The following is a 14,418-nucleotide window of genomic DNA, read 5'->3' as shown; positions in this document are numbered from 1 at the left end:
CGCAGGTGATCCTCTCAGCATCCAAAAATTCCATTTCAAAGCCTGAGAGCTGCAGGCAGCTTTGCTTCTGCTGCTGGACAACACCAGGGCCACACATCCCTTCTTTGTTCCAACCCTCCCAAGAGCCAAAAAAGCCGGGGAAAAAAAAAAAAAAGAAAAAAAATAAAGTTTGACCCAGACACTGAGTAATGCAAGTGCCCTGTGCTGATAACCAGGCCCTGAGAGCCAAGGCTGGCGTAATTAAAGCTCCAGCCAACAGAGGAATAATGAAAATGAACCATTTCCACCCCACAATCTTAATTGTGCTCGTGGAGAGGCATCCCCACGCCCTCAACAAATCAAGTTTGAATGCTGGGAGATGACATAAGTGGCAGAACAATCACAGGAGTGTGAGCAGGAGCCTCCGTTCCAGCGCCGGCTCTCCCACAGCCACGCTCTGTCCCAGCTGGGAGCAGGGCTCCTTGGGAAACAGTTCATTTAAGGATTTTTTGGGGTTTTCAGCTGTGATAAATGGGAATAATGTACTGTCAGTTTATGTAATTGTTACACAACTGCACGGACTTCAAAAGTGTTCATGTGGCCACAAATTATATTATTTAAAAATCTGGAAGAACCGGTCAAAATTGTAAGAGCTGGGTTACCAGAGCCTCCAGAAGCACAGCTCCAAAACAAGGGCTGTGAAACTCAACTTGCCAAGGCTTCAGGGTCATTCCCTTCTCCAGGGGGGACAATTCCCCGAGCTGGACACGGGAACAAACCACGAGCAGGTCCCCGCTCCTCCTTCCAGGCTTTGGAATCTGCTGCCACCTCTTATCTTTTGCATCACCAGAGGTTTTATCCCCTGAAGATTATCTGGAGCTGCCATGCAAGGGGCAACATTTATTACTGAGGCACAAAGTGCTTCAGGGTATTTATAGGTCCTAAAGCCAACACAAGTGTCCTGCCCCACAGCCAAGGCTGGGACGTTTTGGGTTTTTTTTAGGGTTTGAAAGCCCCAAATTCTCCACAGAGGGCTGCAAATCCTATTAGTGGAGTGAGTAAGAATGATCAAGTGTCTACTTGTAATACCTTGACTAAACAGCCTGCACTAATTCCACTCTGCTCCTAAAGATGCCACATAGCAAAGCAAACAAAGCACTTTGCAGGCTCTGGGAACTTTTTTCCTGCTTTTGGGGCGTTTTTATTTTCTGGTGTCAGAGGCTCAGAAAGCATCACGGTGTGGATTATTGCCATTATCCAGCTGGGATGGAGCAGAGGAGCTGGCAATTATTACTGACTGGGATTAAAGGAACAACTTCAGGATCTCCAAGAGGAGGCAGCACGTGTATTTTCCCCACCCAAAACCAAAAAATTTGTGTTTTAACATAAAGCCACTTTTGCCTCGATGAGTTTACAGAGACTCCAAAGCTCTCAGGTGGTGCTGGAAACAGAACATCTCTGCTGGGCTCAGGTTCAGGTAGAAAAGGTCCTAAATTGAAGCAATTTGACCCCAAAAGCATCCAAAAGTCTTTTTTTCTGGACCATCCTGACAGAAATACGCCGACAGTTATTAATTTTTGTTCGTCAAGCCCTGCACAGAGACCATCCTGTGATGAGCTGGTTGTTCCTCTCCCCATCAAGGTGCAGAGCAGTTCCCCTCCAATTTCCTGGGATTTCCCTGTGCTTTGGGCTCTGGGCAGCCCCAGGAAACCTCCCCAGATTCCCCGCCCTGCTCGGGCAGGTGAACTCACCCCCGATCCCCTTCCCTGCCCTCACTCCCCGGCCGCTGGGAGCTGCCTCCTCCTGGCTTCGCCGCGCTAAAAGTTATCCAAAATAAAGATACATTCTTTAGATCTGTTTCAAAACCCTCCTCCTCTGGGGTTTTGCTGGCGGTTTTTTCCCCTCCTCTCTGCTGTGGGAACCCCAGAGCAGCTCTGCAGGACGTGAGGAGGATTTTGTTTTACAGCCTGGAACCTGTGGGGTCACAGCTTTTCCCTCAGCACAGGGAAGTGCAGCATTCCCCGTGTCCAAGGTGGAACCCTCTGCTCCAGGACACAGCCGGGACACTCCGAACGCTGCCCGGGAATCAAACACGCAGCCCAGCCCGGAACCCCCGGGCAATCCCTGCGGCCCAGAGGAGCTCCCAGGGCTGCTCCCGCCGCTCCTCTCCGCAGCTCCGGCTTCAAAAGCCACTGCTCCCCTCCCCCCGAGCGTTATTTTTAACCGGGATGATTTCAGTGATCCCATTTACAGCCCCACAGCTGTAACAGGGCCGGGGTGTGAGGACAGGAATAGGTGCCTGGGATTAGAGTGGAAGAAAACGGGAATTTCTCAAACTGAAACAGCCCAAGAGGCGGCAGCGGCCCCGAGGCTGGAACCAAACCCCTGAGCCAGGATCAAATCCGCGAGGAGATTTAGGTTTTCAATATTTCTGTCACATGACACAAAGTTACTCATGTCTGCTTGGGTTCCTGCAGCTCCCAAAAGTCACAAGATCCCCCATCATCCCCAGCCTCGGGCCTTCCCCAGGGAAGAACTCGCCTTCTTCCCTACCTGTGCTTCACATCCTGCAGCTTTTATTGCCTCCTTGCATTTACTATCTATTTAAAACCAGGTTTAACCATCCCTTCAGCACAGCAAGGCTTTGATCTGCTCACATCTCAAGACTTAAAGCCTCCCTCAAATACTTTTTTAAGCCTCTCTGTGCGACCATCTAATTTTCAGGAAAAAAAAAAAAAAAAAAAAAACAAAACCCCAAAAAATACAGTTGTGCTAATATAATTCTGTACCTCTCTCAAATCGCAAGGGAAAAAAAAAAAAAAAAAGACGTGAAAGCAAATTCGGGAAATCTTGGCAGAGCAGCCAATGAGAATGACTGGGAGAGACTTGAAGGATTTCACAGAACTGGTTCCGGCTCTGAAGCACGAGCACGGCGAGGAGGATTCTTCTCGCCTTGCAGAAGAACGCGGCGTTTCGGCTCCGCAAACCTTCCCCGGCTCTCATCCCCAGGCTCTCCCCGCAGCTCCCTCTCCATGACACCGAGGCCTACCCTCCCCGGGAGCCGCACGGGGGGACTTCTCCTTTCACGGCTTATTTGGCTTTTCCAGCAAAATCCCCATCCATCCCCAGGCCCGCTCGGAGCGCGGCACGGGGGGGTCCCCGGGGGGCTGCAGGCACCGGGGATCCCGGCCGGGCTCACCCCGGAGCTGCCGCGGCTCTCCCGCATCCCGGCGCGGGCCGGCCCAGCCCGGGAGGAGCCGCCCGGGGGGACCCGCGGGGGCCGCAGCGGGGCTGGGCGGGGCTCCCCCCGGGCCGGGCCGGGATCGGGGGGTCCCGGAGGGCTCTTGGCGGGTTTGGAGGGGGTTTGACCGCCCATCGTGAATGGAAACGCGGAGGAGAGGCGGGGGGAGCCCCGAGGGGCCTCCCTGCACCTGCCCGGCCGGGCCCGGGGGAGCGCAGGGGAACGGGGGGATCGGGGCCGGGGGTCCCTCAGGGCACGGCCGGGAGGGGGCGAGGGGCCCTGAGGGGAAGCGGGGTCCCTGAGGGCGGGGGGGAAACAGCCCCGGGGGTGAGGAGGGGAATGAGGAGGGGATCGAGGAGGGGATTGAGGGGTCCCCCGGGGGCTCTGCGGGGTCCCCTCGGGGGGCGCGGGCCGGCGGGACCCCTCGGGGGCGGGGCGGGAGGAGGAGGACGAGGATGAGGAGGAAGAAGGGGGGGCCCTACCTGCACGGCGGCCTCCAGCTTGCCCTCGAAGGTGAAGTCGATGAGGTCCGGCTTGAGGCAGAGCCCATAGTTGAGGGGGGACACGTCGGCGGGCAGCCGCTCGAACGGCCGCTTCTCCGGCATGGCGGGAGCGCGGGGGGTGCGGGGCTGCGCCCCCCCCGGCGGGGCGGCGGCGGCGGCGGCGGGGGGGGGGGCGGGGGGGGCGGGGGGGCGGCGGGGGGGGCGCGGGAAGGGCGACGAGGCGGCTCCGCACGGACGCACCGAGAGGGAGCAGCGGCGGGAGCGGAGGATGAGGAGGAGGAGGATGAGGAAGATGAGGAGGAGGAGGAGGAGGGAGGGGCGGGGGCGCGCGCGCGCTCCCGGCTCGAGGCGGCCCCGGTGGGGGAGTGCGGGGAGCGGAGCGGGAGGGGGGGAGGGAGAGAGGGAGGGAGGCACGCGGGCGGCGCGTGCGCGTGCGCGCGGCGGCGCCACGCGGCCGCGCACGTAGCGCGCGCGGGGGGCGGGGAGGGGAGGGGGTGGGGGGGGAAGGCGGCGGGAGGAGTTGCGTAAGCGCTGGCGAGGAGTGCGCCTGCGCAAAGACAAGCCCCGCGCGGACACGCCCCTTCACGGCGCGCCTGGCCACGCCCCTGCCCAGTTCTGAGGGACGGGGCAGCCCCGGGAATGGGGATCCCGGGAATGGGGATCCGGGTGAGCCCCGGGAATGGGGATCCCGGTGAGCCCCGGGAATGGGGATCCCGGGAACGGGAATCCCGGTGTGTCTGTAATGGGGATCCGGTAATGGGGATCCCAGGATGGGGATCTCGGTAACGGGGATCTCGGTGTGTCCGCTCCGAGTGGGCCTGGCACAGTGCACCCCATTAACTGAGGCTCCCGGTGCTCCCGGTTTGGGCAGATGCTGGCACCCCGTTAACTGTGGGCTCTCAGGGCAGCTGGCCTGGGTGGGGGTTGGCACAGTGCACCCAGGGGCTCCTGGTTTTGGGGTGACACTGGCACCCCGTTAGCGGGGCTCCCAGTACTCCCAGTTCAGGGGGATGACAGCTCCTGGGTCTCCCAGTGCACTCAGGCGGGGGGCAGAGCTGGAGTGGTGGCACCCCGGTTTCCCTCTTTCCTCTCTGTATTTCAGTTTATTTCTCACTATTCCTTCCCCAACGAGATTTATTTTTGTTAAAAGTGATACTTTGCTGTTTAAAACATATAAGTTAGTGCTGATCAGGGGAGAGATTGATCAGGGAGTGGAGAGAGCGAGCAGGGATCTGGGGAGGGGAGCTGGATTTGAGGAGGGATTGGGGATTTGGGAAAGAAAAGGGATTTGAGGAGGGAAAAGGGATTTGAGGAGGGAAAAGAGATTTGAAGAGGGGAGTGGAGATTCCAGGCAGGGGGAGCAGGGATTTGAGGGAAGGAGCAGGAATTCAGGAGAGGGAGATGGGATTTGGGGAGGGGAATAGGATTTGAGGTAGAGAGAAGGGGTTCGAGGGAGGGAACAGGGATTTCAGGGGGGGAGCGGGGATTCACTGAGACCTGGGGGAGCCGGCGGCACGAACTGGGGCAGGGAGAAAGTACAGACGGCTCTCAGCAGATGGTTACAAAAACCCAGCGCTGCCGAGCCCGGGTTCATCCGGGGCTGCCGAGGGGCCGCATTGTGCTGCAGAGCCCCGGGGAGGGAAAGGGAGACAAGGGAACAGCTGGAAACAGCTGGAAACAGCTGGAGCCGCGCGGGGGCTGGGCAGCTGCCGCCCTGCTCCGTCCTGCCAGCTCGCAGCGCCGCGGCGGGGCGCGGGGGACATCGGCGCTGCGAGCGGGGCCAGGGAGTGTTTTGGGGTTTGATGGAATCCTGGCGGGGTTCTGGGCGGAAAGCCCCGTCTGCCCTGCAGCGAGGGAAGGGCTGCACCCCACGGCTCGGCGAGGAGGCTCCGTGTGCAGCCCGGTTTGCAGCCGGCGTGGACGGAATTGGACTCAGCCCGGCCATGCCACGCTGGGGACACCCCGAGGCCACGGCAGCAGCAGAAGCCCAGCTGTGCCCCGGCCGTGCTGGGCGACTTTGCCAGGGCAAAAGTCCCGTCCCCTCCCGCCTGGCCTCGGTGCTGGCAGCGCGTGTGGCCGCGGGTGACTGTCCCTGGCAGAGCCACGGGAAGGTCAGGGCCAGGATAAAACTATTCCTGGAGCGGAGCTGCTGGGCCCCGCGGGAGGGCAGCGGGGGGGATTGTCTCCTCTCAGCTTTAATTCCCATCCCGGATGGCCGCGGGGTCACCGGGTGCCCTCCCGGCCCGCCGGGGGGGAGATCGGTGGCCGCGGTGGCCGCGGGGCTTGTGCTTGGCAAAGGGCTCCGGGCGCTTCCCGCGGGTGCTGCCCCGCACGGGAGATGCTGGGAGGTGGCAGATGCTGCTGTCAGCAAGAATCCGGGAGAGGGAAAAAAAAAAAAAAAAAAAAAGAAGAAGGAAGAAAGAGAGAAAAAGAGCGAGGCTCCGCGGAGAAAGCCGGGGGGACGCCGCCTCCTCCGCCGTGTCCCGACCAAACCGGGTTCTCCTGTAGTGCGAGACTGCGGAGAGCCCGGGGACAAACGGACGGGGTGGAAGCCAGGAGCTGTAATTAGCCCAAAGCCACCAACCGCTGTCAGTGCTCCTTTCTAATTAGGAAAAACAAGGGGGAAAAAAAAAATTAAAAAGAGGGAAGAAAGAAAAAAAAATGAAATTCCCATGAGAGGCTTTTCTTTTCTTCTCTCTGTTTCGCCGGAGTTTTCGCCGTTGCTGCCGGGAGCGGGAGCAGCCGGAGGGCACCGGCTAATCCTGCCCCGCAGGTCTGGGCCGCCGGCTTAGGGCTGGAATCTCTGGTATTCGGGGACAGCAGCGCTCCGAGCTGCGGGGCCTCCTGCTCCGCGGGTCGTTCCCGGCGGCTTGGGAGGCGTTTTCCCTGGATTTCCCCCTCTCCGCGTGTGCGTGCGGCTCTGCCCGTCCCCTCCCGCCTCACCGCCGGGCACCTGGGACAGGTTGCACAAGGATGGAGGCAAACGTGGCCCAGCCCCTGCCTGGAGCTGGCGGGGACAGCTCGGGGCGGGTGCCGAGCCCTGATCCCAGCCCTGATCCCGCTCTCCCACGGGACAAATCCCCACGTGGTGGTTTTGCGAGAAGAGCGCAGGTGGGCTGGGGACATCATCCGGTGCCATCTCCTCGGCCCCATCCCAAATTTCCTCAGGGATGCTCACAGGCTGAGCCCCCCACGGGCAAGGACGTGGCTCCAGAGGGGTTCCAGAGCCCGTCAGCGCTGCCCACGGAGGTGAAAGCGGCCGGGATGGCATCCGGGCCATCCGGGAGAGCCAGCTGGGCTGGGAAAATCCAGCCCCACGAGTCGGGAGCCGTGGGAAAGCTCTGGGGCCGGTGACTCAGCCCCGGCTGCTCCAGGATCGGCTCCGGAGCCCCGGGGCTTCATCCCAGTTTTCCAGAGGGCTCCACTTTTCCCACCGGGGCGCTGCGGGAAGCGCTCTCTGCTGGTTTTGCCCCCCGCACACCCCAGTGAGCATCACACCGAATTTTGGGGGGTGCTGGCGGGCAGCAGACGCGATCCCCCCAGGCAGGGGGGCCCGGCTGCCCCCGCGGCCCCGGCCCGGCCCCGCACGGCCGCTCCCGGCTCGTCCCGGCCCAGATAAGAGCGCGGGCCGGGATCAACGGTCTCGGGCACAGCGGAGCCGTCACTACACATTAACCAGCTGTCCGATGGAGCAACGCGTCCTCGGAGCCAAGATCAACAGTCCCCAAAGCAAACTGGGAGCGGGGCCAGGCGCAGTGAGCGCGGCCAGAGCCTCGCGGCTAGCCCCCCGCCCCCGAGGGCCCCCCCGGGCTTCGCACCCCCGGGCCGGGCTCGCCTTTGGCTCCGCGGGCCTCGCCCCGCGGGCGTGGGCGGGTGACGAGCATCCCCAGGGTGTCCCGGCGGCTCCCAGGGATGGGGTTTCGAGGGAAGAGGGTTTGGGATGAGCCGGTTTGTGTTCTAGGACGCGGGTGCCGCATCCTGGATTGTCCCCGGGATATTCGGAGGGACCCCCGAGCCCCCCGCGCTGCGGGCAGCATCCCGGGGGTGCCGCATCCTGGGCTGTGCCAGGAACATCTGGAGGGACCCCTGCCCTCGATATCCCCCCCTCCCCGCCAGCGTCAGGAGCTGCTGCGATGGCAAATCCCAAAAGCATCGCACAAACCCCACGGAGCTGCTGGGGGTGCAGGAACCTGGGGGGGTTCTGTGGATCCGGGGGGTTCTGGAAATCCGGGGAGGGGGTCCTGCGTGCCCGAGGGAGGGGCTATGCACATCTGGGGGGGTCCCTGCGGGTCTGGGGGGGCAAATCTGGCGGTCCGGGGGGGGCTCTGCAGGTCCGGGGGTGGCTCTGCAGGTCCAGGGGGAGCTGTGCGTGTCCGGGAATGCCCCGCGGGTTACGGGGGGGGTCTCCGCCGGTCCATGGGGGGTCACTACAGATCCGGGGGGGGTCTCTGCAGGTCTGGGGGGGCTCCGACACCCGCAGCATCCCCCGCACGGGGCAAGGTGGGGGTCCCGCGTGTCGCACGTGACCCGTGTGGGGGGTGGGGGATGGGGGCAGTGCCATCCCCCCCGCCCCCCGCACTGCACCACGCACGGGGGTCCCCCCTCCGCGCGCTCGGGGGGTGGGCGGAGCCTCCCGCGCTGGCCCCGCCCTCCCGGCCTCCGCAGCCGATGGAATTTTCCACTCGCGGGCGCGGCGCGGGCTCCCGCCGGCCACGCCCCTTCCCGCGCGCGCGCGCCCCGCGCGGCCCCGCCCACACCTCCCTCCCTCCGCGCGGCCCCGCCCTCCCCGTTCCCGCCATCCCCCGCGGCAGGGCAAAGATGGCGGCCGCCATGGCGGCGGGGCTGGGCCGCAGGGCCCCGCGGCTCTGCTGGCAGGTGCGGCCGGGAAAGCGGCCTGAGGGGCGCCGGGGAGCGGCCGTGGGGCCGCGGGATGAGCGGGGCGGGCGCTGAGGGTGAGGGAGAGCGCGGGGGGCCGTGGCGCGTGCGAGGCGTAAGGGGAAATCAGTTCAGGCCTGGCGCTGCGGGGCTCACTCCAGGCTCTGCCTTTGCCTCCCCTCAGGCCGCCGAGTCCTTGCTCCGTCCCGGGGCGCTGCCGCCCTGTGTGGTTGTGCCGGTGCGGAGCAGGAGGAAGGGCCCGCGGCTGCCCGAGTGGGCCCGGGAGCTGAGCCCCGAGGAGAGGGAGAGGCGGCTCCGGTCCGCGGCGCCGATCTTCCCGGACGAGCGCATGGAGCGCACCTTCTTCTTGGCTTGCACGGGTACGGCAGCACGGCGCACTCAGCCTGGCCCCGGTGATGTGACAGAGAGAGGATCAGGCTGAATTCCTTCCCCAGTGTTCCTTCTGGCCGGGGGAGAGGCCTCCCTGCCTGATCTCCAAAGCTGTTGGTGCCTTTTACTTGAATCCTGGAATCTCAGAGAGGTTTGGCTTGGGAAAGCCCCTCCAGTGCCACCCCTGCCATGGGCAGGGACACCTTCCCCAATACCGGGGGCTCTGAACCCTGTCCAGCCTGGCCTGGGACAGTTCCAGGGATCCAGGGGCAGCCACAGCTGCCCTGGGAATTCCATCCCAACCCCTTCCCACCCTCTCAGGGAGGAATTCCTTCCCAAAATCCCCTCTAATCTTCATTTTGAAGCCATTTTCCCCTCTTCCGTGCGTTGTGAGGGAACAGCAGAGCTCAGCACCTGTGTATGAGCTTATCCCAGGAGCTGTCTCTCAGAAATTCTCCCATTTCCCCTGCTCATCCCCTGGGCTCTGAGCCTCCCCCTGAGCTGCTTTTCCCCCACCCCAGCTGAGATCATGGATCCCTACGTCCCTCCCGAGGGCGATGCCCGCCTGACCTCGCTCTCCAAGGACGGGGTGACGCAGCAGATGCAGAAGCTGAGGCAAACAGCGGCCTCCCAGCTGGCGTACGTACCCCTCGTTAGCTAATTAGCGTAATGAACCTGCTGCTTGGCCTGTCCTGGGTCTGTCCATGGGAGATACTCCTCCCCCAGTTCCCCTCCAGGCCACCCCAAATCCCCTCAAAACTCCCACAAACCCCCCGGGACCCCAATGTGACCCCCTTGCATTCCCTCCAGTCACCTCCAAGCCACCCAGGATCCCCTAAATCCCCTCCAGGGTCAACCCCCCAAACCCCCCACACCCTCTCAACCTCCACCAAACCCCCTCTGTGAGGGGGCTGAGGGATCTCTGGGTGATTTTTAGGATTCAGGGGCTGTTTCCTCCCTGTTTTTTCCATTTTTGTTGTTGGTTCCCCTTCCCCAGGAGTTCCCACCTCTCCTGCTGGGAGCAGCCACGCTGTGCACTCCCAATTCTTTTAGGATTCTTTGGATTTGGCTCTTTTATGATCACCTGAAGGTTTTGTCTTAGTGGGGGAATCTCAAATTCTCAGCTGGTAAAAGCTGGGATTGAATCCTGTAGGATCCAAATGTCCAGGACAGCTCAAATTCTGTTCTTTCCTCAACTCCTTTCTTTCCCAGCCTTCGGAAGATCAAGGATCACGACCCGGATTTCAGCACCAAAACCTTCCCTGAGAAAGCCCAGGAGATATTTATTGAGGCCCACAACTCCCTGGCAAAGTAAGGCCCTTCCCTGGCCCATGGGGAGCTGGGATTTGTGGGGGAAAAGTGGAATTTGTGTGGGGGAAAAGGTGGAATTTGTGTGGGGAGAAAAGCAGGAATTTGTGTGGGGAGAAAAGCGGGAATTTGTGTGGGGAGAAAGTGGGAATTTGTGAGGGGAAAAGTGGAATTTGTGTGGGGAGAAAAAAGGGAATTTGTGTGGGAAGAAAGGCGGAATTTGTGTGGGAGAAAAGCGGGAATTTGTGTGGGGGAAAGGTGGAATTTGTGTGTGGGGAAAAAAGGGAATTTGTGTGGGGAGAAAAGAGGGAATTTGTGGGGGGGAAAGGTGGAATTTGTGTGGGGAGAAAAGCAGGAATTTGTGTGGGGAGAAAAGCGGGAATTTGTGTGGGGAGAAAAGCGGGAATTTGTATGGGAAGAAAGGTGGAATTTGTGTGGGAGAAAAGCGGAAATTTGTGTGGGGAGAAAAGCAGGAATTTCTGTGGGGAGAAAAGGTGGAATTTGTGGGGAATGCAGGAATTTTAAGGGAAAGCAGGAATTTGTGTGGGATTTGAGAGGAAAGCAGGAATTTGAGGGGAAAGCAGGAGTTTTTGAGGAACCTCTTTTCCTGTGCTGAGGTGACCGGGGCGTTTCCTCTGCAGCTTTAACAAGCAGAAGCTTCACTCCCTGGTGACCGAGCGCTGCTACCCCGTAAGTGCCTGGAATTTTGGGGTGTCTCAGCTGGATGGAAAGGACCCCCAGGGATCAGCACAATCCCAACAATCCCTCCCAGCTCTGGGGTCGTGGCTGTTCCAGTGCCCAGAAAGCACCAGCAGAGTCGGAGCTGGTTTTCGCTGGGAGGAGCGAACAAATCATTGATGATAATTTAATTAATTCCGAGCTCATCTCTGCTGGCAGGACATGGTGCGTGGGAACAGGTACAGAACCATCCGCTGGAGGTTCCTGGAGTCCCTGGAGCCGCCCAGGGTGGTGCACGTGCGCTGTGAGGGCATCCTGAACCGGGGCAACCTCTACGGGCAGGTGACAGTGAGGATGCACAGCCGCCAGGTGAGCCTGGGCCAGAGGGCAGGGACACCTCCCGCTGCCCCCGTCACCCAGCAGCCTGCCCCAGGGTGAACAGTCCTAAATTTTCCCAGCCTTTTCTGGAATGTCACAGTTGGATCACCCAGCAGCCTGCCCCAGGGTGAACAGTCCTAAATTTCCCAGCCTTTCCTGGGAGGTCACTTGGATCATCCAGCAGCCTGCCCCAGGGTGAACAGTGCTAAATTTCCCAGCTTTTCCTGGGAGGTCACAGTTGGATCACCCAGGAACCTGCTCCAGGGTGAACAATCCTAAATTTCCGAGCTTTTCCTGAGAGGTCACTTGAATCACCCAGGAGCCTTCTCCAGGATTATCAATCCCCATTTTCCCAGCCTTTTCTGGGAGGTCACAGTTGGATCATCCTGGAGAAGGCTCCAGGATGTTCAATCCCCATTTTCCCAGCCTTTCCTGGGAGGTCACTTGGATCACCCAGGAACCTTCTCCAGGATGAACAATCCCCATTTTCCCAGCCTTTCCTGGAAGGTCACATTTGGATCACCCAGCAGCCTTCTCCAGGGTGAACAGTCCCCATTTTCCCAGCCTTTTCTGGGAGGTCACAGTTGGATCACCCAGGAACCTTCTCCAGGGTGAACAATCCCCATTTTCCCAGCCTTTTCTGGGAGGTCACAGTTGGATCATCCTGGAGAAGACTCCAGGATGTTCAATCCCAATGTTCCCAGCCTTTCCTCCTAGAAAAATCCATCCCTTCATCTTCCCTCACCTCGGTGATACCAATCCCAAAATTCTGCCCACCCAGCACAGAGATCCCAGCCTCTTTTGGGGTTGGAAAGCCCCCAAATCCCATCCCACTCCACCCCTGCCATGGGCAGGGGCACCTCCCACTGTCCCAGGTCACAGTTGGATCACCCAGGAGCCTTCTCCAGGATGACCAATCCCAATTTTCCCAGCCTTTCTTTCTAGGAAAATCCCTCTCTGCATCTTCCCTCACCAACCCCAATGTGCTGCCAGCCCAGCACAGAGAATCCCAGCTTTTTTTTGGGGTTGGAATCCCATAAATCCCATCCTGTGGGCAGGGACGCCTCTCACTCTCCCAGGTCGCTCCAAACCCCATCCATCCTGGGGCCGTTTTCTGGATCTTTTGACAGATTTTGGCCATCTATGACCGTTTTGGGCGGCTCATGTACGGCGGGGAGGAGATTCCCAAGGATGTTCTGGAATATGTTGTGTTTGAGAGGTACCTGGTGAACCCCTATGGAACCTGGAGGATGCACGGCAAGATCGTCCCAGAGTGGGCCCCACCCAAGGATCCCATCATTAAGGTGGGAAAGGGCTGGGAGATGCAAATCCCTGGGGGAAAATGCAAATCCCTGGGGATCATCCTGGACAAAGCTGGGCTGCCTGGGAGGGGAAGGTGGGGGGTTCATCCATGGGCAGAGCTGTTTGGAATGGCCATGGAATTGTTCCCTGGCAGGCTGAGGGTTGGGAAAGGCTGAGGGCGAGTCTGGGATAATTTTGGGAATTATTTCCCCCTCTGCCTGACCTCCATACTTGTCTCTGCCTCCCTCTGTTACTAAAAACAGATCGTGGAGAAGAAGGAGGGGAGAACTCCAGTGTGATTCAAGGCTTCCCATCCCCTTCCCTTCTCCTGCCTCCCTCTGATCCCCCTATCCCCCTTTTTTCCCTTTCCAGAACCTTCTGCTCCCCTTTTTCCTGCTGATTTTTGTCCCTTGCTTTTGCAGACCGTGATGATTCCAGCCCCGGATCCCTCACAGGAGCATGAAACAGTGAAGTAGAAGGTTCTGGAACGTGGACCGGGATAACAAACAGGGAATGGGCTCCAGCCACTCCGGATTTGCCCCTCCAGGAGCTGGGAGCGGGACCTGGATGAGCTGTGGGAAGAGCTCGGCTCTGTCCCGCACTCCGTGTGCTGCAGCCTCCCCCTCGCTGGGTTTCCCTGAGGATGAGGAGCCCTGGGAGCATCCACAGCCGCCCTCTGTCCCGGAATTCCTTGGGAGAGCCCTTGGAACATTTGTCACCTCCCTGGGAGGGGTCACAGAGGAGCTGCCCAGCCATTAAAACTTCACCAGTGTTCTCCCATCTCTCTTTCTCTGCTGATTCACAAATTCCTATTTTTTAACAGAAACCAGGAAAATTTAGTTCAAGTTCTGTGGTGAGGGGAGTGCTGCCTTTGGGGTTGCCCAGAGGGGCTGCAGCACAGCTGATAATTGGATTTAATTTCAGTTTCGTTTCCTCACACGGGCTGGTGTTGGTGGCAGAGCTGGTGCTGTCACTGAGGGAGTGGCACCATCCTGTGGACACGGGGACATTTGCAGCTGTCCCTGCTTTGCCTGGGTTCCTTTTTCCTCCTCTGTGGGTCTCCTTCTCTACTCCTGCTCTACTCAGCCAGTTCTCCTCACTCACAGAGAAGAATCCTCCCTGCTCACCCAAGAACAAACCCTTTTCTCCTTCCTGTCCTGCTTTTTAACTCGGCCACTTCCAGAGCGTGGGAGAGTTCAGGGAATTTTTATTTCTTCCTTGAGAGAGATTTTGCAGAGCTGTTGAAAGGGGAGCTGTGGCTCCTTTTTGCTCCTCAGTGTTCCTTTTGGGAGGGCAGGGCCTCCTCTTTGTGCTGTGCTGGGAGAGGAGCCAGCAGTGCAATCCCTGCCATGTCCTTTGGGATGTCACTGGGGTGTCACAATCCCTCTGTTCCTAAAAAAAATCTTCTCCATGGAGCCTCTGCCGCGCTCAGGAGCAGAGTGTGGGAGCTCAGACCCCTCCATGGATCTCGGGGCAGGAGGGGATGGAATTCCTGAACCCAGAGCGGGGAGAGGATTGGGATTGTTCAGGAAAAGGGGATTTTTTTGGGGTGGCTTCATTGAGGATTCCCTGAAGAAGCCCTGAGGATGGACAGAGGGATGAAGGGACACAGGGAATGGGCTCCAGAGGGCAGGAGAGATGGAATATTTGGAAGGAATTCCTCCCTGGATGGGTGCTGTGGGGCTGGGATGGAATCCCCAGAGCAGCCGTGGCTGCCCTGGATCCCTGGCAGTGCCCAAGGCCAGTGGGAGGCGTCCCTGGGTG

At 60.0% G+C, this 14,418-nt stretch overlaps 2 protein-coding genes across 2 annotated transcripts in view; one reads left to right on the top strand and one right to left on the bottom strand.

The window, feature by feature from the left end:
* NPEPPS (aminopeptidase puromycin sensitive) overlaps positions 1 to 3,945 on the bottom strand; it is a 33,304-nt gene extending 29,359 nt beyond the window's left edge. Inside the window, exon 1 of the mRNA XM_071450974.1 lies at positions 3,703 to 3,945. Within this exon, the coding sequence (XP_071307075.1) occupies positions 3,703 to 3,825 (123 nt within the window). The 5' untranslated portion in view covers positions 3,826 to 3,945. The remainder of the gene's footprint in view (positions 1 to 3,702) is intronic.
* A 4,516-nt stretch (positions 3,946 to 8,461) lies between these two features.
* MRPL45 (mitochondrial ribosomal protein L45) lies at positions 8,462 to 13,434 on the top strand. Its single transcript, XM_071450813.1, has 8 exons — positions 8,462 to 8,598; positions 8,783 to 8,978; positions 9,510 to 9,627; positions 10,201 to 10,299; positions 10,938 to 10,986; positions 11,194 to 11,343; positions 12,483 to 12,656; positions 13,077 to 13,434. Exons 1-8 carry the CDS (start codon positions 8,542 to 8,544, stop codon positions 13,128 to 13,130), a joined length of 897 nt encoding a protein of 298 aa, XP_071306914.1. The 5' UTR covers positions 8,462 to 8,541; the 3' UTR covers positions 13,131 to 13,434.
* Positions 13,435 to 14,418: the final 984 nt, after the last annotated feature.

The sequence above is a fragment of the Agelaius tricolor genome, unplaced genomic scaffold, assembly GCF_023055355.1.
Source record: "Agelaius tricolor isolate 1412-34295 unplaced genomic scaffold, bAgeTri1.0.p SCAF_31, whole genome shotgun sequence".
In the NCBI taxonomy this organism is placed as follows: Eukaryota; Metazoa; Chordata; class Aves; order Passeriformes; family Icteridae; genus Agelaius; species Agelaius tricolor.
Note: the sequence above shows the minus strand (reverse complement) of the source record. Positions and strands in the feature narration are given on the sequence as shown.

Excerpts from the sequence above, each read along its gene's own strand:
- MRPL45 (XM_071450813.1), top strand. The coding sequence starts at position 8,542 with ATGGCGGCCGCCATGGCGGCGGGGCTGGGCCGCAGGGCCCCGCGGCTC. Across the intron at positions 8,599-8,782 it reads CCCCGCGGCTCTGCTGGCAG|GCCGCCGAGTCCTTGCTCCG; the intron begins GTGCGGCCGGGA and ends GCCTCCCCTCAG. Across the intron at positions 9,628-10,200 it reads ACAGCGGCCTCCCAGCTGGC|CCTTCGGAAGATCAAGGATC; the intron begins GTACGTACCCCT and ends TTTCTTTCCCAG.